The sequence below is a fragment of the Polyodon spathula genome, chromosome 2 (genome assembly GCF_017654505.1).
Source record: "Polyodon spathula isolate WHYD16114869_AA chromosome 2, ASM1765450v1, whole genome shotgun sequence".
Classification (NCBI taxonomy): domain Eukaryota; kingdom Metazoa; phylum Chordata; class Actinopteri; order Acipenseriformes; family Polyodontidae; genus Polyodon; species Polyodon spathula.
In genome coordinates, this window is record NC_054535.1 from 99504197 (window position 1) to 99524397 (window position 20201).

Sequence of the window (20201 nt, forward strand, 5' to 3'; positions counted from 1 at the left end):
TCTTATATTGCACACTGGCCTGCTATAAACATCTCCAGCTCGCTTAACACAACAGTTAAAGAGATACATGTGTGTGTTTTAATCAGAAAGGCAGTTGCATTTTAAATGTACGCTGTTGTATTCCACTTTTGTAAAATGATCAGGTATTTTCTTTGGGTTTTTTTATTTTTTATGGTGGGCTCTCATCATCAGGGCTGCCATTGAAACTATTTAAACAGACAGGTGAGAGCACTTCTGAAGTAAATCACAGTGTGGCACTGAAGACAAGTCCCAGGCTCTTGTTCTTGTTTTTAAGTTAATGTCAGAATAATTAGCTGGGTAATACTTTTCATTGTCTACAGTATCTCTGGGCAGGATAAGGTTGGTTTGACGTTAGTGTACAGTAGCTGCTGGTTGTCATGGGAACCAGCTGTAATAGGTACATTACATTGCAATATACATTGTTACATTTCAGATTGTGAAGATGAAATTGACACAGTTGGTCGCTGTGTTCTGCACCAGTGTAAAATTTGATCCCGTTGTTGTTGTTTTTTGTTTTTTTTAAGTCTTCAACAATAAAGGAATATGAAACTTAAAAATACAGAGTAACACTCCTGACACGGGTCCTGTTACTGTGCCACTTCCACTCCTCTGTCAGACCCAGACACTGGATACAACAGAGTGATACAACTGTCCAGAAAAAAGAAATATCCACGTAGCCCATTGTATTTATTATTTATACTGTGTAATACTGTACATATATTAGAACATCCCATTGCTTCTGTTGATTTGATTTGTTGTGCATATGAAATCAAACCATTGTTACTGAAAATCTTGGAAAATTGTCAAAATAGGCAAATTTAAGATTATCTAAATTAATTGATGACTTTAATAGGCCACACATGCAATTTAAATTAGTAAGAGAAAAGGAATACACAGCCACAATTGGTAAAAGTAGTTAATTGTAAACTCATGTAGTAATAAACTAGCAATGCTGTACAGACTGTTCCTGAATGGAGGTTTCCCACAGGGTCTGGTACTGTGCCAAGACCCTGCAGAGTGTGAATGAACCGCTAAGGTGTGTGTGAGTAACCATAGTGATGGGAGTTATTGCCTGGCCTGGGACCATTGTAGGATAGGGCTTACACACATTAGCATGGGCACTGAACATCAGCAAACTGAAGTGCACAGCTTTTCCACTTGTAGAGTAAAAGCAGCACACCCACATGCAGAGGCTCCTCATTGTGCCCGAAAGGGTTCACTTATCTGTATAAAATCAAGAGTTGGGTGGATGATTGCTTAACACTCAGAAACATCTTTATAGGAGAGCAAGGAGTGTGTGATAAAAGTGTGGCGTGGAAGCCAGCTGAATAGGTCATTTAGAGCTTCATTCACAGCAGCGTTTCTGACCAGAATCTCTTGGGAACGACTAAGCAGTTAACTTTTATAGTAAAAAATATTTGCTTATACGAGTGAAGTCCAGTAAGAGCATGTAGTAGGTATGATAAATGGATGAGAACGATTTCAAATAAAAGCAATTACAAAAAATGTGTATATGGATACCTGTAAGAGTAAAATCAAATACTAGATAGAGGAACTTCTCCTCCAGTGTAATGAAGTACAGTATATACAACAGCTTGTCTATGTGATTGCCGCTGTGAAAATACATATGTACATTTAAATACGTCGAAATAAGATTGTTGAATAATTCTGATAAAGAATCGCATAACCGTGCTCAATATCTGGAATGGTCTTCTCTCAATTTCATATGTATCGTGCATTGACTTTCATTGTACAGAGGTGTCGTTCACCAGATGTACTGGACTAAGCTGTTTTACAGCACTGTTGGAATACAAATGGCTACAAATCCATCCATTCAATAGGTGTCAGTTCTGATGAGTGTCATTTACTTGTTACTGGTGACGAAGCTGTGTCCTGTATGAATTTCAACCCAAATGATATGAAGGAGCTAGAGTTATATTCTGTGTAGACCTCATTCAGTGGGTTTACTCTTCGTACTTATTCATTTGTCAAGATGCTGCTAAGAATTTAGTATTAGAAATAAAATAAGAAGTTTTGCACATGAGATGTTGGTGTAAAACAAATACCGAGTAAGTCATTTGATGTGAACTGTTCTCGTCGTACGCCTTGATTAATGAGCTGTGTGGATATGTGATGCATCAGAGCACTGAGAGGAGCGCTGTCAGTCTATGGTAAAGTAATGATGAAAACCTCCACTGATTAGAGCTGGCTGACCATTTCATCCTGCAGGCATGTTTGTGTGCAGTCTTTATGCTGATGTGTAAAACACTTTGGTAAATGTATCTAAACAAGCAAGGCTTTCAGTGGATTTATTACTGTACTACTTACACAACGGAGCCCCTGTACTTACATACAGCATAATGTAGAACACTTCATACAGCTGACAGTATCCCAAGAGAAGAGCTTCTCCAATTTTGTTGAACATTGCTGACAACGTTCTGTTTCACAAGCTGGCTGTCCATAAATCACCATTATATTTTCACGTTACAGTATAGCAGATATAGGTCATGGGGATTTACTTTATGATACATCCTGATGGCTCTATTCTTCATTTTTTAATTCATTTTCTATTCTTCATTTTTTATTTATTTTTATTTTTTTGCAGATGCAGCTGCTGATGTAGATACTATAGATACTGCTGGTTTTTACCAGAAAATGTAGCAAGACTGTACATTGTATTATATAGCAATGAAGTACCTGTTAGTAGCTTAGCAAATTCTATCCTATTTTGATTTCTTTTGGGTGGTCAGGTCTTATGTTAATTCTAACCAACTACTACGCTGGTCTGCATATATTATTGATGTCTTTTGCATGACTGTATTTGTAAAGGAAGGAGGCTGGCTGGTCCTGCTGAGGTGCTACTGTAATTATCCCGTATAGTAAGAGTTCAGCTGCATTGAATGAGAAGAATACAAGGATTTCTAATGCAGGGTTGCAGAGGGATTCAGTGTCTGAGTTGAGTTTTGAACTACACTCCCTCTGATTAAGCCTTGTGTTTTAATTAATTGCACTTTGTTGAATTTCTTAATTAAATTATGCAAGGCATCTTTGATGTTTTTGAGAGGCTGAACACTCTAGCTTGTGTGCACACACCCCATCCATCTATAACCACTGTAAATATTCATATTTAAGACAGCTTCTCATGGCAACATATTAATTATGATATAAGCACCAAAGCCACTGTTATATCAGTCCTAGTATGAAGACTGCCAGTGATAGATTTGGTAAGACCTGTGTTGTGGTTCATTGGAAGAATGTATCACTTGTTTGTGTGGGTTAAAGCGAAGTCACTAGACTGTAATGGGTCTTAATAAGTTATAACTGGTATACAAATTGGTCTGTAGTGTTTGAGAGAGAGAGGGAGAGAGAGATCCCACAGACTGCACTTGGTCTGTCAAGCCGGTGTGTCAGAAGTGGAGCGTGTGCCTCAGTGATCTGAATCTATGGAATTTCTTTCAAGCAGAAACATCTTTCCGTCATTCAGTTCATGGGCTTGTGCGGAGAAGGACAGGCTACATGTCCTGTATGTTTTTATGTTTGTTTTTTCGGTTTAGATATACTTAGAATCATTTGTCAGCAGAGCAATTTGGTAGCTTTTACTCTCTCTGTCCTGTTTGTAAATCATCCCACTTCCCATTGAAAGCAGTTTTAATCTAACATGAACGATGACAGGCATGTTACCAGGATGAACAGATTGGGAGAGGGGCTATATAGATTGCTGTTTCTCGTGCTCTATATTTAATTGCCAACTCACATCTCACCACACAGCTGGCACTTGCATTCAAGTGGAGAAAGGCCTGCGCTATTTCCACTGTCCCCGCTGCTCGCTTTGGATCTTCAGTTGGGTTCTTGTTTGCACGCGAGCAGCACTGTGTTTGTTTGTTTGTGTGTGTGGTGTTCTTCTGGATTATTTTCCTTGCTGCTGAAAGACTTGGCGATGCAAGGCGAGATGGTGTGCCGTGGTGTGCTGGCCAGGTTGGAGTCTCTTGCAAGACTCTGTGAGGCTACAGTGCTGCGGCCCAATCAGATTCATCACTTCTACTTTCTTCCTCTCAGGGAGCAGCCCATCTACAGCACACGCGCTCACGTCTTCCAAATCGACCCCAGCACCAAGAAGAACTGGGTCCCGACCAGCAAGCACGCAGTGACCGTGTCCTACTTCTACGACAGCACAAGGAACGTCTACAGGATAATCAGCCTGGACGGGGCGAAGGTAAGCAGGGCACCCTTCTTCATTCCGGCTGGGTAATGTCACTGGTCAAAGAGGCACTGATGATTAGGGGAGTGCCATTAGGAGTAGTTAGAGTTGAAATGGCATGCCCTAGTTTTTGGAACCCTGCTACAACCCTGGCTGTATGTATTTCCCCACTGATACGGCATTCACATTTGTGAAAGTCCAAATGAACAGATTCTCTTGTATAATGATTAGTATTTTTTTTTGTTTGTTTGCTTTTTCTAAATTCAGCTTTATTACAATACAGCTATCTTATTGCTGGCCCATTGCTCTGCTTGTATTGTGTTGAGATAGCTTTGTTTTGTTTTTTTGGGTTTTTTTTTTTTTTGTGGAAATCATATGGCTGTATTTACACCAAAGTGTGTAAATTGCCTGAATGAAAGTAAAATGCCAGCTACAGTAGCAACAGAGAATTGAGTTACAAACGCATCTGTTGAATAATGGGTTGGTAGCGATGGGGCGCGGCACGTGTTGCACCTGCTTTACTGTGTTTTCTTAGTGTTGTATCACAAGCAGGGCTTGTGGTGGGGGTTGCTACAGTAACTAGGCTGAAGGAGGGCCGTGGTGAAAGGGTTAATCACTCAATGGGGGGTTGAAGACGGTGATCACAGAAACATGTGAGATGAGATCGGGAGTTGTCACCTCATGTCAGTAGGTGCAGAGTTTTGTACAGTAGTGTGTTTGTCAGCTTGTGCAGAAAGAATGTGTTTTTGTACTGTTTTTTGGCAACTGTATGTCAAAACTATTTTTTTTTTATTTGCCTTAGAGGTGGTGTATAATTTTCAGGCATGTTATTTGGCATACACCGAATAGGCACAAAGGATTTTATCAACTGTAAAACACTGTGTAGTAGAGTAGAAGCTTAGTAATGTTCTTTGACAAACATTTTCACTAAAAGTCTTACACATTTTTCTAAGATTTTTTTTTTTTGTCATGTGTCCTGTGGAAAAGATGGCCCAATAAGAGTGGGCTCTTAATGACATTTTATTATTACATACAGTAATATATGAATTTGTTTATTTATTTACATTAAATGTCCAGAAATGAGGCCGGCATGTTTAGATTTAAAGGGTGTTTTTTCACACTATGCAGGTCATTGGTCTATGAGACGGTATTGGTAGTCTGTGCTGAGAGAGCAGTGCTGTTGGCAGGTGGAGCTTGGTGACAGAGGCAGGGATTCCACTGTGGGGTTTCCCATCCCAGCCCCTGCAGAGCCAAGGCATCTGGTACAAGACTGTGCTGTATATTCCTCTCACAGAGCAAGCAGGCCTTCTGTGAGCTCAATATTTAGTTACAGTATGCATTCATGTGTATAACACATGTTGACTGTACAGGGTTTTTAATATATTTTTTATTTGCAAATTTGCAGGGTTTTTTTGTTTTGTTGTTGCTTTGTTAAATAAATAAATAAACAAACAAACAAACATAAAAACGATCCTGGAACAGCAGAGGTCATAATTCATAAACATACAGAATAAATAGTAAATCTTTTAAAGAGAGAATCATACAAAATTGTGAAAAAATTTGTTATTTTTGTGAATGAATATATATATATATATATATATATATATATATACACACACACACACACACACACACACACACACACACACACATTTTGCATGCTTTTATCCTTAAAGACTTTCTGAAAATAAAAAGCAAGAAGTATAGTGTATTGTCACTTGCCATGTTGTATGAAAGATGAAAATATAAGTGCTTGTAAATGTGTTTGCCTTCTTATTAAGTTATGGTTATGTGTAAAAAGCAGGACTAAATGAAGAAATCAATCAGAAAACTTCACGTTTAAAATCAGTTGTCACTATACTTGAGCTCTGGTTAAATGCTTTGCATCACCCGATAGAATTCACTGATTCTGCTTCATGAAGTCGAAGGAAGCCTGCTGAATAATGTTACATTTACATATTGAATTACACAACGATTTGTAGTTTACCATACTTAACGAAAAAATGACAAATTTCGAAATCTAACATGAAATACTGTACTGCTGTTGTGGCTTCCGGTAGACTTTTGCGTTATCATTTTGTACATTTCTTTGATTACATGATGTTCAATAAAAGATCTAAGTTATGTTCATGTAGTTGTTTTTTTTAAATGAGGTCTCAATCCTATTTGTAGGTGCTGCTAAACTCTTTTGGCAGTAGCTGTGCACACCTGTAATCGAGTCACACCTATTTGTTCCCTTTTACATATATATTGTAAAATAATTAGTCATGTGCAGATCTACATACCAGCATCTCGCTGGTCCCTGGCTCGAATATTTCACCCTTCTTCGCTATGAAAAGGGTAGGTGTACGTGCGTTAAACTAGCCCTGCCGTCTTTAAGGTACAAAGAGACTTTACTGCCCAACACCTAGGTTTCATTGATAGTTATAACATTCTGGAGGCTGCTATTGGAGCTTAATAGCACTCCATTACTCAACACCATGGCCATTATGCATGTTAACAGTTTCCATTTCCTTGAGTATTTATTTTTATTAATGATGTTCTTCTAGTGCTGTAATTACACATGGAGGCACTCCATAGCTTCAAGCAAGAGTGCCTTCGCAAGAATGAGAAAGTAAAACAAATGCTCTTTTACATTAACTGGCCTTATTATTCAGTTCTGTTTATGTGAGCTTTGTGATATAGTTTATCTGCAGTCCTTTCTTAATGGAAAGTGCTGTGAGCAGCTCCGTAGATATTGCAGGAGATAGTTATTGCAGAGGTCAGCCACCTGACTATGAATGAGTACCTGGTGTAAACTAGGCAACCTCTGGTGCCACCAGCTCTATGTGCTTCATTATCTAATCTGTAAAGTGTGATACAGTACACCCTCGCTATATGCCCTTCATTATAACAAACCTTTGGCTATAAAGAACTTGGCCCCTGGACTCCAAATGTAAAAAAACAAAAAAAAAAAGGATAATATAAAAACACAGACAGTGTCAACATCCCAGTCTGTATGCCCAGGATGCCACCTCTGCAGGGAAGTCTTTCATCTTCATAAAAAGCGAGTGCCGTGTTACTATTCTTACAAAACGAAAATCATTTTATTTTGCAACAAAGCTGGAAACTATATTGATCATTTGAAAAAAGGAATGATGCAGGCATAGCTCTGTCATGAATATAGGTTGTCAAAAAGCACTCAAAGCAAAGCAAAATTTGAGTAAAGAAAAAACAACAACAAAAACTTGATCTGATGAACTTTTCATGTCAATCTTTTCATGCTTGGTTGATTTGGAATAAAAACTCAGTTTGGGATTCTTGCATGTTGGATTAAGATTTGGTGCACTTTGAAACAATTCATTTCAGATTGATTTTGAATAGAAGTTCAGCTTTAATTCGGGATTTTTGCTTTTTGTACTGTGTTTTTAATTCTTAACAAATAGGATAAAGCAAAGGCAAAATACTGGATACATGAGACAAACTGGTACATGTAATTCTACTTTTATTCACAATCTCATCTCTTTAACTTACTCAACAGTATATCGTTCATTTTGATTGTCCTTTCGCTATAACGAACCCCTCGATATAACGAACAAAAGGCTTGGACCCCAACTTCGTATCGTTGTTGGTTTCAGCCGTCACACCCTGGTGGCTTTTTTAAAAATTCAGACCCAGTTAAAAGCACCCCTGTGACCTTCACGTGTAACCTCTAAATACGTCTGTGCACCAGAGCGTAACCATGAACGTGTTCCCCAGAAACATCTGCCTAGTGGATGTAAGAACACTGCATGTGTTCTAGGTGGTATATCTTACTGATACGTTTGTTACATCCACTGTATCGCTTTGGTATATATGCCATGTAAAAATCCCTTCCACTGCTGTACCTTCAATCTTTCCCTGATATTGTATACAATTGCAGGTTGTCTGTGCAGCTTACCTGTTGTTTCTGCAGTTCATTTTTAACCCCCGTGCCAAAATCCTTTGCATTGGTCACCCCTCAACAAAGATTTTTGCCAACAGACAGCTGGGTCTCATGGGGTCACAATTTAAATGCTGGTTATGATATTGATCAGCTTCCAGTTTAAACCAGGCTGATTTTAAAGCGGTTTTCCGTGGAATAACATACACAGCTGAAACAAGTACAGTCATTTGGGTTTGGTTGCATTATGTACAGATTTGCTTAGTTCCGAGTGTAATCCAAAATATATTCACGGTTGCATGGTGAACAAAAACCCTCCTGCCTTTTGATAATGATTCTGAGTTGTTAGAAGCAGGAATGTATGTCTGACTACAGTAGGCTTCAAAGTTAAAGGGTTAAATCCGTGGAAGAATTTTCCAAAGCAAGCTGCTTTCTCAACAGCGTGCCGATCCTATCAGGTGCTGGGTTGAATAGTGAGCTGCGCTCAGGATGAGAAGGCTAGTAATCTCCCTGTACGCGACCAGCCGGTCATTAGCGAGGAGTTATGCTAATCCTGACACACTTGTTAACCATGGTCTTCTCTGTTATTTCTGAGCGTTTCTTCATTTCATCAAGCATAGTGAACTGTGCAGCACAGCCACCTGTTTCCACACTCGGTCACAAGGTGACTCAGCTGAATAAACACTCGGAGACAGCAGCAAACTGCGGTCGCACTGCTGTGTGTACTGAATGGCACATTTCAATCGCACTGCTTTGTGTACTGCATGGCACACTGCAATCACATGGCACACTGCAATCGCACTGCTGTGTGGCTGCATGACAATCTCAAAGTGTCTTCTCCCATATGTACTGCACTTGTTAAGCGTGTTACCCACTAGAGTAAACACTTTAAAAACACCCCCCTGTCTTTCTGTTTGAGACATGCCACTTTGGATTCTGATCTTGTCGAATCTCTAGAGGCTTTGTCTACCAGTAGTCCCTTGGGTTAGCAATTCTTTAATTACCTTGGATACTCCAACATTGTTTCATGCAATGAAACGTTTATTGAAGGTTAAAAAATTAAATGGTGTGCTGATATACAATAATAAAATATAATTGGAGAGTGACATTTTTTGTCAAAAGCCTGTTGCATTTTTTTTAGATGTTGCATGCTGGAGTACCCAAATAAATTCAAAAATTGTTTAATGAACACAAACATGGCTTCTGCTACAGACCAGATATATTTTGATTGCCCAGATTACCTGGTATAACAGTGCAGTGTAGGACAGAGGCTACTTGTATATGCTAGACTAGTAAAACAGCTTAACTTCATGACTAAAACAGCAGTGCTGTGAAGATCTGAGCCACTTGCATCTGATTATGTAAGCCATATCTGCACAGTGCCTTTTAATGGGCCTGAGCTGACAGATCTGCAGTAAATATATCATTAGGAATCTGTCAAAGCACAGCAGCATGCCAAAACACCACTTTTATGAGGTTATGACAGAACACACAGCACTATACAGAAATTATATTGCTGCTTTATTACACTTTTCCCCAGTACCATTTATTCCCCATCCTAGCTTCCTCACTTTTCCTGGTTGGGGTGTGATGATTCTTTTGTATAAACTAAAGGAACGTTCAGACATCATTATGTAATTTCCCTTTGTCTGCCGGGCTTGGGAACAATATCTGATACGCAGATGTGAGATTGTAGTCCTGGTTATTTTAAATGAATGAACCAGATGATCTCATTTAGACTCCTCGGCAGACGATGGCCACTGACATTAATCCATCTCCCCTGATGGACTCACAGTTTCTCTGTTCATTTTTAACATTTTCATTTTTAGTGAGGTTGGTAACTCCAATAAGACCAAGGCTTCAATACTTTTCTAACCCCTTTGTTGTGGTTGTTGCTGTTTTAGATTTGGCCAAAGTGAAGCTATAGGTTTACGTGTCACTCCCCGCCTGGGCCTATTTCTGCGAGGGCTGTTTTGAAATGATGAGACGTTCAATGAGGTTCCTATAAGCACATTTTTTTCTGTTCAACCTGGCTGCTGAATTCTCTGGTGGGATATGCCATGTTTCACTGGTGACCAGTCTCTTTAAAAATAAACAAATAAATTAATTAATACATAAATGGAAAGCACCTGTGAGTGTGGAATGCTGAAAAGCCGGTTGGCTCATTAGTTTAATACACCCACCTCCCAAGCTCCCTGTTCAAATCAATGCCAGCATGATGTAAGCAGCAGCGCAGGCCCCTGCTTACATTGATCGCTTCCTCTTTACCAATCAATACCTACGTGGGCTCAGTTGGAAAACAGTTTCGACCAAACTCATCCCTTGAGCCTTCTGCCTACAACCTCGAATCATTCAGAGCGCTTTTGTGCTGAAGTAGAAATAAATGCAGCTAATTGGGGGCATTTAAAGGAAATGGTAGAAAAATATGTCAAAGTATCCTATTTGTCAAAGTAATTTCCAAAATTTACCGTGAGGGTGAAAAAAGAGGGGGTGCTGCACTTGATAGGATAAAGGGGGTGGGGGGGTGGGGGGTAAAGTAGCATAATGTGGGACCTGCTCATTAGGACTATATTTACTGGGCATGGGGACACACTGCAGTGTTGGATGGATGGATTAGTGTTTTGGTTCAAAGAGTTTGTTCTGGAACAAAGAGTTTGTTCTGCTGTGATTGTGTTTTTTTTTTTTTTTTTTTTTTAAAGCATAAGGATTGAATTAACACCATCCAGCTACCCTTAATGATGTCCTGTGAGCATTTCTGATATAAATACCTATTGAGACACGAGACCAAGAGAGGCATTGCTGGACGGCCGCTTGGGTGAAAGCATCACGTGACAGTGTGTATTGATTTAAAATCAATATTCTGCATGGCCCAATGCCACACTGGGAGCACCACCATGGGGTCAGTTGACTGTGGCTCTTCAGTGCACTGTGGTTCAGGGGGATCACCAGCTTCTCTTTATTGCCCAACCCCAGGGAAACCTATTTGAATCGTTCCTGGTGATTGCAGTTTGATCACTGTAACATATTCTTCCTGCAGTTGCATTTAGAATAGTACTGATTGGATGCAATGAATTGCAAGGTGATTCGTATGAAAGGGTCTTGGTGACGTAGATCACAAGAGTTGAATGAAGAAGTTCAAATCAACAGACGCGTGCCTGTGGCGGCTCACACGGTGTGGCTATAGTGGATAGGATGAGAATATCCCAGGGGTGTGGCTATAGTGGATGAGATGAGAATATCCCAGGGGTGTGGCTATAGTGGATGAGATGAGAATATCCCAGGGGTGTGGCTATAGAGGATGGGATGAGAATATCCCAGGGGTGTGGCTATAGAGGATGGGATGAGAAGTAGAGCATGGGGAGCCACTTTCTCTGGAGTGTTTTGCTGTATATTTTTATAGTGCCTTTTTTAATTTTATATTTTTATTACATGTTTACATGGTCATTTTTTTTTTAACAGTGGTTCCCTTGGCTTAACTAAAGTTAAAGGTCCCGCTGAGCAATACACTGTTATGGTATCCCAGCTTCTCTATTAGTGTCTTTTATAAAAGAAAGTGCTTTAAGCTGCAAACCAGAACTTTTTTTTTCTTGTTTAATTTCAGGCAATAATAAACAGCACCATCACTCCGAACATGACTTTCACGAAGACCTCCCAGAAGTTTGGCCAGTGGGCAGACAGCAGAGCTAACACTGTCTATGGGCTGGGATTCTCATCAGAACACCATCTTGTGAAGGTGGGGGGGTTTGTTTTTTAATGCTCATTATTGAAAGATGAGGAGCTCCTCTTCCCTTTGAGCTGATGTGTAACTATCATATAAACTTTATTACTAAGCTTGTAGGCGGCTTCAGATTTCTGTTCTGGTATGCTGCCTTTTTTGGTTTTTTGAGTCAGACTGCTCTTACATGCCTGGGAAATTGACACAATAGAACTGTTATGTGTTACAATTAAGAAAACATAGATGAGACGGTAGGTGTACAATAAATTTCCCCACTGCGCTTCTAGGTCTTGAACATTACCAGAACTATCTGAATTGCTTATTCGCAGTGTGGGAAGTAACTGAAGCCTTGCTGAACACTGTTGCCTGGCGAGGGATGTCCCCCATTTTAAATGGATCCATTACTTTGATTTAGAAGCACTCCAGCGCACATAAGAGCGAATCTTTATTGCACTCGTAAACTGGTAAATGTAACTCCTCTCACACACTGTCGCTGTGGGCTATGTGCATGCCGATGTGTCTCGGCAGCTAATTGTGCTTTGAATGAGGAGGATGGTGAATAGGCAGGACCTGGACACACACAACCTCAATCAATCAATCAAAACCTTTATTCATCCAGACCGGTCATTGAGAACCAATTCTCATTTACAATGAAGACCTGGCAAGAGGCTCACAACACCACAGCAAACAACATAAACAACAGTAAATAAGGAGTGAAAAATAATCATAAAACACAACAAACTCAGCAGAAGCTTAGCAGGTACAAACATCAGTCAGCAATGAGTCGACCCTGCAGCTTCAAGCAGTCTCACAGGTGAACTTTTCTAATTTTTTTGAAACTCGTTCCAGTCATCTGACAGTAGTTGAGGTATTGCCTGCATAGAGCTGTTATATTTATGGGTTTATTGATGGACTGGTCGTAATGCTTTGAATGCTGGCCCATGTGTATCATTGCTCCCATGAACTGAGTCATATTTAAACTGCAGCCTGATGGAAACGTTGCTGTTGCTGGTGCCTTTTGAGACTTTATTGGAAAACGTACCTGTCGGGTACCCTAGTCAAGACAATGGGCGGGCAGGCAGGCAGGCAGGCAGGCAGGCAGGCAGGAAGGAGGGAGGGAGGGAGGCACACCAAGAAACAGAGGTGTTTAAGAACAGCTTGCACGGTTGTATTTACACTAATAAAGAAAGGACCGTAAGATAAACCAACTCTTTTCAAAGCTGTCATGCCAGTTCCAGTATGTTATGTGATATAATTAAGCTTTTTGCTTTCTTTGGGGTCACTTGTATCAGCACCACACTGCCATTACTACTGAACTCCTGCCTCTCTCTCTCTCTCTCTCTCTCTCTCTCTCTCTCTCTCTCTCTCTCTCTCTCTCTCTCTCGGACTTCAAATGGTCTTTATTGGCATGACAAGTAATACAAGAATTGCCAAAGTTAATTCTGTAAATATACAAAAAAAAAAAAAGAAATATAAAAAATAACAGTAAGAACAGAGCACATGTATTTAAAGGCCTTTAATCTGCACTTCAAATCAGATGGCAGCCTGCAAGCTATTGTGCAGAGATACCACCAATATAATTTTACTACCAGTGTTAAACAATAAGTTTTTGTAAATCCAGCTGCCAAGACCAGCACCATATTTAATATACATTTTTAATGAATGAAATGTATGTTGGATTTGTCAAGTGGCAGCATCGCCACTATACTTTTCAAACCAATGCTGTCAGTGTGCACTCAGCCTGCATCAAGGGGTGCTAACCTGATGCCCTTCAAATGATGGTAATGTGATTCCAATGACATGTGGCACTAATCTGTCTTGGTGCCCTGGTCCCACTTTCAGTGTAGGGTAGCATGTGCACTTAACAGAGGCCAAGCTACAAAATAGTCTACACCATCAAGATGTGATATCTAAATACACATAAAAAGGGAATGGTTAGCTCTGTAAAGATGTGATATGTAATACCTTCATTTTCACATATTTGTGATTATCTTCATGATTTCCCCTCTCCTGGAAATTAAGTTAGAGTTTTTAATGTTTTTCGATAAACTGTAACCTTTAAGTAACCTTAACCTTTAACATTTGTTAGTTGTGTATTTGTGAAATGTATGCATTAATCTTATGGGATGAGTGTTCTGTCATTTCAGTAGAAGATCTAGTAAAAATGAACCTGTTGTGTCTTGTAGTTTTCAGAAAAGTTTTCGGAGTTTAAGGAAGCTGCCAGGTTAGCGAAGGAGAAGTCTCAAGAGAAGATGGAGCTGACCAGCACTCCCTCTCAGGTAAAGGCTGTGCCAGACTGAGCAGCTGTACAAAGATCTTCAGTCTCTTCTCGGATTTTCTCGTTATCAGCAGACCTTTAAAATCTCTGGTGCAATCTTAACATTGTGTACAAGCTGCAGCCTTGCCCCCTGCACCCACACATACAATGATGTATAAATACTGTACAGCACAAAACAACTATGGTCTCTCTCACAGAACAAACATCTACTGTTTATCTCCTGTGCAGATATACCTTGGTGAGAACAAGTGTTCTGGATCTGTTTGGTTATATATATACTAGAGATTAATATCTTCAACATATTCCCTGCTTTTTTGTTGAACACTTTATAAATACATTCCTTGAATAATGGAAGGTGGTATTCACTGTGCTGGCACAACAATTTGAAGGACTTTGAAGTATATCAGTTGTCTCTGATACGACACGTAATGATGACATCACCAGAACAAATGTAACAGACTAGAAAGGAAGGCTACAAACCTCTTAATTCGACTTCTATGTCAGAGCTCTGAAAAGTCAACTTCCTAAGTCCATGGTACTAACCTGAAGCATTAACCCCTCGCTGTATCTGGTAATATCTGGGATCATTGAAACATGCAGTTTAATTGATGCAGAAGGAGCGTTCTTCCTTTATTAGAGAGAGCCGCACCGTGCTTTGTGTTTGTAGAGTGTGTTGACAGTGCCGGAAATGACATTTAACAATCAGACAAGAATAATGTTTTTTTCGATTCTGCTACTTAATGAAATTGTAAACTGACACTGATCAATAATAAAGAATACTGCTCTGCTTCTTGAAGCAAGCCAGCTTAACAGTGAATACATGAAGCAGCAGTGATGTACAATGTTTTGATATCGCGACAGGAATATCGTGGAGGCGTACATTTGTAATCAGACTTTCATTGCTAGCTATACCTTTCATTGCTAGCTATACCTTTCATTGCTAGCTATATGTTAAATGCCGTTCATCCTGCTTTCATGAACCCTATCACATTTCCTTGTAAAGTGCAGTACCCTCTGCAGTAAAAATCTACGACTGTCAAATAATTAAATTTGCTCATTGAGTCAAAATACATAAGGACCTTTTCAAACCAGTGCTGTAATCTGCTCTTTTAAAAATCATAAGCCATCTCTCGCTTTGCCAAATAACATATGGTTTTAGATTGTAATTAATTTATAAAGGTCCTACAAACAGATCCCATGAGGAGCCGGAATCAATTTGCAGTGTAATGGTATTAAAGGACTCGGGCTGCTCTGATTTATCTTGTATTAATTCAATCACTTGAATTGCAGTTCAGTGCAAAGCAATTTAAGCTGACTGTGCTCTCAAAGGTGCTACGGTACATATGTGTTGTATGTTGTATTGTTGTCACAGTTATTGATAAAACAAGTAATTGCCTTTGAGTTTGCAGAAATACAATTTTCTTTTTGATTTGACTTACATTTTTTTTCTTGTGATTTAACTAAAAAGTTAGGTCTGTCAAAAATAGCCATTAGCCATGCAGTTTTAAAAGCAGTCTGAAGTACTTCTGTACCATACTGTACAGACCAGCCCACTAATGCACAAAAGAAAATGAAAGAACTCAAGAGATTTGTTTTCCTTTTTGTTTTAAAGGAGTCTGCCCCAGGGGATATTCAGTCACCTCTAACCCCCGAAAGCATCAATGGGACAGATGATGAGAGGGCCACTCCAGACGTGACCCAGAACTCGGAACTGCAAGCTGAACCTACCCAGAATGCACTGTCCTTCACGCACAGGTAATTCAGAGCAAGCCAAGGAGGCCCCATGAGCTCCCAGGTAAACCACAGCCAGGAAGGTGTTGTGGGCAGCTGTGTGATCTCTGAGCGCTCCTTTCAGGGACAGGGCCGTTCCTGCAGCTGGTACCAGTTATTAGAACTTGCTTTGATATTTTAAGAAAGAGGGGAGCACTGATTTGAGGAAGTTCATTTGCACTGGTATGATTTTAAATAAGCTTATTGGCTACAGAAAACATCCACCTAAAAAAAAAAGTAAAAAAGAAACGGGTGGTTTTACACGACGCAGCATTTGTTTGGGAGCTCAAGGCTAATCAACATGGTTTTAGTATCTCCATAATCTCACAACAGAACTCATTATTAGAGTAGAGATATTATTTTGTAGCACCAGCTGTTTCTGTTCTGTGTAATAACTAATGCTGCAACTGGCAGTATTTTTTTTGCCAATAGGAGGCTGGTAATGCAAAATAACCCCATTGATGCCCCATACAGTGCTGCCAACCGCCGGATTCAATCAGGCTAGAAATGTTCTAGATGAGAACTAGGAAGATTTAAATTAAACCTTCCAAGGGCACTGCTGGGGTGAGTCGATTCCGAGGTTTGGAAAAAGGTCTTTTCCTTTCCAAGGCGTTCCCGAAGTACCTCGTGCCTAGCGACTTAAAGCAGCAGCGGCACACTTTGGACCAATTACTTGATTCAGATTTTAATAGATATCAGTGAGTTTGCAGACCTCCCTAAACATGCAGGTTAGGGATGAGGGACGAGGGATTAGGGATTTCTCAGATCTAGTTGGTGGCATCCATGAGGGTTGTCTAACAGGTAATGTGACTGCAGCTTCCATGGAGATTCCTCCAGTTCACACTGTGTCTTTCCCCACTGAGGTGAGGCATGCCCTTTACAGTGCCGTGCAGGGAGACTGGAGCACAGCTGGAATGCTGGCTCAACATACTCTCCCTGTCCTAGATCTACTCGGACAGATAGCCGGCTAAAGGGTGTTCCTATTAGTTGGCACCAAAAGTTATAAAACTGCTTCTAATTTACTTTAAAATAACTGCAGGACAGCATAATAAATCATAGGTATGAAATGGCAGGGAATTGGCTGCAGGGATGACAATGGTCACACTGCTGACTTTGCCTGTGTCTCTGATTTGAGAGACAGAGATTGGCTCAGTCCAGGCATATAGTACAAAGCGAAGAGGACTGTATCCCATTATATACACACCTAGGTGTGTAATGAAAGCCACTACAATCTTTACCCTTAGGAATTTGATTTTTAGTAATAACCTGGAGTGACAGTGACATGCATGACAGGTCACCAGTGAAATATTGCAGCTGGGGGGGGAATGGTACCAACACTGATAGAGTGCTTACTTGCAGCAGACAAGTGATGTGCCATTAAGTACGAAACGCAATAATAATGCAGACACCCTACACACAAGCTGTTAACTTATTATAGATCACCAGTACCAGCTTGTTCTGAGGAATTACTTTTCACATAGTGTTGAGCGAATCTGAGTCTAACAGTCTCCTTTTAATATAACATGAAGCAATGCAACCAATCCATTTTAAAACATTGAATGGCGTGATTTAATGCAATGTTGTTAACAGAAAGGTTACCCAGCATGAACAGCAACAAAAACTGCTCTTTCTTTTTTTCCCCCTCCAATAAAAACGTGGCATTTTAAATTCGATCTTGTATTTTTTTTTTTTTTTTTTTTTCAGACAACTGTTTAAAACTTGTCGAGTCTGCTCCCTTTAAAAAAAGCGAACGGAGACGTCGTCATTTCGGGTTTCAGGAATTAGACTACTGTTTGTGTCCTTGGTTTGTGCTTGATTTTAAAGTGTCCGATACTTCTCTTCAATCGCAATATTAACACGTCCTGACTGCCCTTCAGAGAAGCTCAGTTATGCATCGTTGTTGTTCAGTGTGTGTTGCAGCGGGTCCCGCTGTTACTGCGGGCTGTGAAGATCTACAGTACGTTTGGAAGTTACACAGCCGGCTTTCCCAGTATTATACAGTTTACAGAAACAATGTAGTTGTTAATATACATTGATGCTAAAGGTGTATTCCATGGATATGTTCTAGATTTGAACTGCATCTTGCACTCTTTCTATTTGATACCAGTTTGAAATATGTTTTGACTATATTGTAGTACTGTGCTTGGATGGTCTTGTGAAGTGGTTTATACTGTATGATTGCTGATGTTGACTGTTTTTGTACATTTTTTGTGAGTTTATTCAACATTTATATACGTTTAAATGAATAGAATGTCTTTATATGAATTGCATTTACCTCGACAGAGTCTATATATTTATAAAACCCTTTACTTGCTTGTATGCAATACCAATATTTCAGTTGTAATATCTTTCTTCATTTTTCTGGCTATGTATATGTGTTATTAAATGTTATTTCGGTGGATATTTCTCAAATAGCATCAATTGTTTGATTTATTCAAAATGTGTTTTTTTTTTGTTTGTTTTTATCACTAAAAAGAATACATATCCTTAACAAAATATACTTAAGAAAACTGCAGTGGCTTATTACAAAAACAAAGTGCACATTACAAAGTTGGGAAATGTTTTCATTCTAAAAAAAATACTTATTTGCAATAGATGTAGGTACTGTGGTATGGAAGACAAATGATTGTAATTAAAGTAAACATTCAATTCAATGCTTTCCTGCACTGGGGCCCTCAAAAAGCACACACAGAAGGGTAGAAACATTAAGATGGGTTTGTTCCTCTGTTCTGTGTCATTCATTTACCTGTTACAGGCCACAATGTGTGTGGGCATCTTTCATATTGACTTCCGCACAGAGCAGAGGGAGAGTGGTACATACAGCGACAGCCACGTGTTCATTCAGCCTATAGAATTAACTCATTTTGGTTCATAAAGTTAAATAAAACCTGCTGAATAATGTTATTTTAAAATAGTGAATTACATAATGCTTTGTAGATCTCCATATACTTAACAAAAAACAGACAAATTGAAATGTGATATTTTGAAATCTAACATGAAATACTGTACTTCCGTTAGACTTTTGTGATATAATTTTGTATTTTATTTGATTACATGATGTTCAATAAAAGATCTAAATGATGTTCTTATAGTTTATTTTTATTATGTCTCAACCCTGAAATTGTAGGCGATGCAAAGCTTGTGGTCCTCGCTGTATATATCACACATAAACAAAGTGAAGGCTGCAGCAGTATAGCAAGAGTGATGGAAGGGAGAGATTGGAGAGGCTGTGGAAGGGAAAGGTGTCTGAGCTGGTCCACACAGCGCAGAGAGGGTGAGGCAGGCAAGGAGTTAAATACACCACACATTACCCTGTGTGAGCTGGGAGGAGAAGGCTCCTTTGTAGGGCTTCCCTGGGAGTTTTTAGTAACGCTACTAGAGTTGAATAAACAAAACTCTTCGCAAATACAATGGCGGCCACGTATATTGCATCCCTGTACATATTTCAGCAATTTGTAAATAATAAAACCTCACAGTGTGTACTGGAATTTATTAATAAGCAACCGTGATTCGCACACATTTAGAGTTCACTTTAGTCCAAGGTTAATGACAGTGGAAGCCTGTGAAACCAGCCTGGCTGTTGCTGTTCCACAGCAGTGTCCAGCTGGGAGACATTCCCTAACATTCGCATGCAGGCTGTCTCCCTGCTCCCAGGCAGCACAGTGCTTTAGTACTTCAAAATGAACACGCTGCAGTGTAAAGGGAGTGCTCCATGACATCACCCAGGAACAGATCCACAAACTCTGCATCTGTACTGGCTACTGCTGGAGAACTGTTAAACACAAAGATCTGTTTGATTGCAAAAACAACACGATCATCATGCAATAGACACCATCGAGTAGTAACAGAAATAACACATTTAACATAATCACCACCCTGTTCCAGGTAACATCAAAAACTCTTTCATATAAGCCTCTGATTGACTGAGAATCAGGGGCGGCATTCCATATTCTACTGTGAGGTGTATAGAACCCACAACCCCACACCTTGTTTTCTGCACAGTCACACACTTCCGAAAACATAGAGGTGAGCAGAGTGCAGTGATGCTGGGTCAGGTGGGATCAGGTTTTGTATGGGCATGAACCTCAAGCCACTGTCAAGTACCTGCTTGCTACTTTCCCTGTCTTCCGTTTTTAATCGGATGGCTTTGTTTTCTACGGAGCCTTTGCTGCAAAACACCTTGGGAGTGCCCTCAGGTGACACCCATACCCTACTGATCACTCCCCCTGCACTCAGGTGACACCCATACCCTATTGATCACTCCCCCTGCACTCAGGTGACACCCATACCCTATTGATCACTCCCCCTGCACTGAGGT

General features: G+C 39.9%; 1 protein-coding gene across 3 annotated transcripts in view; it reads left to right on the plus strand.

Annotated features, from left to right (window-relative positions):
- Nucleotides 1-20201, plus strand: part of LOC121305115 (homer protein homolog 1-like) — a 53212-nt gene that overhangs the window by 19744 nt on the left and 13267 nt on the right. For all 3 annotated transcript variants that reach the window (XM_041236671.1, XM_041236664.1, XM_041236668.1), the window contains exons 2-5: nt 4078-4234; nt 11722-11853; nt 14022-14114; nt 15726-15868. In XM_041236671.1, the coding sequence (XP_041092605.1) occupies nt 4078-4234; nt 11722-11853; nt 14022-14114; nt 15726-15868 (525 nt within the window). The remainder of the gene's footprint in view (nt 1-4077; nt 4235-11721; nt 11854-14021; nt 14115-15725; nt 15869-20201) is intronic.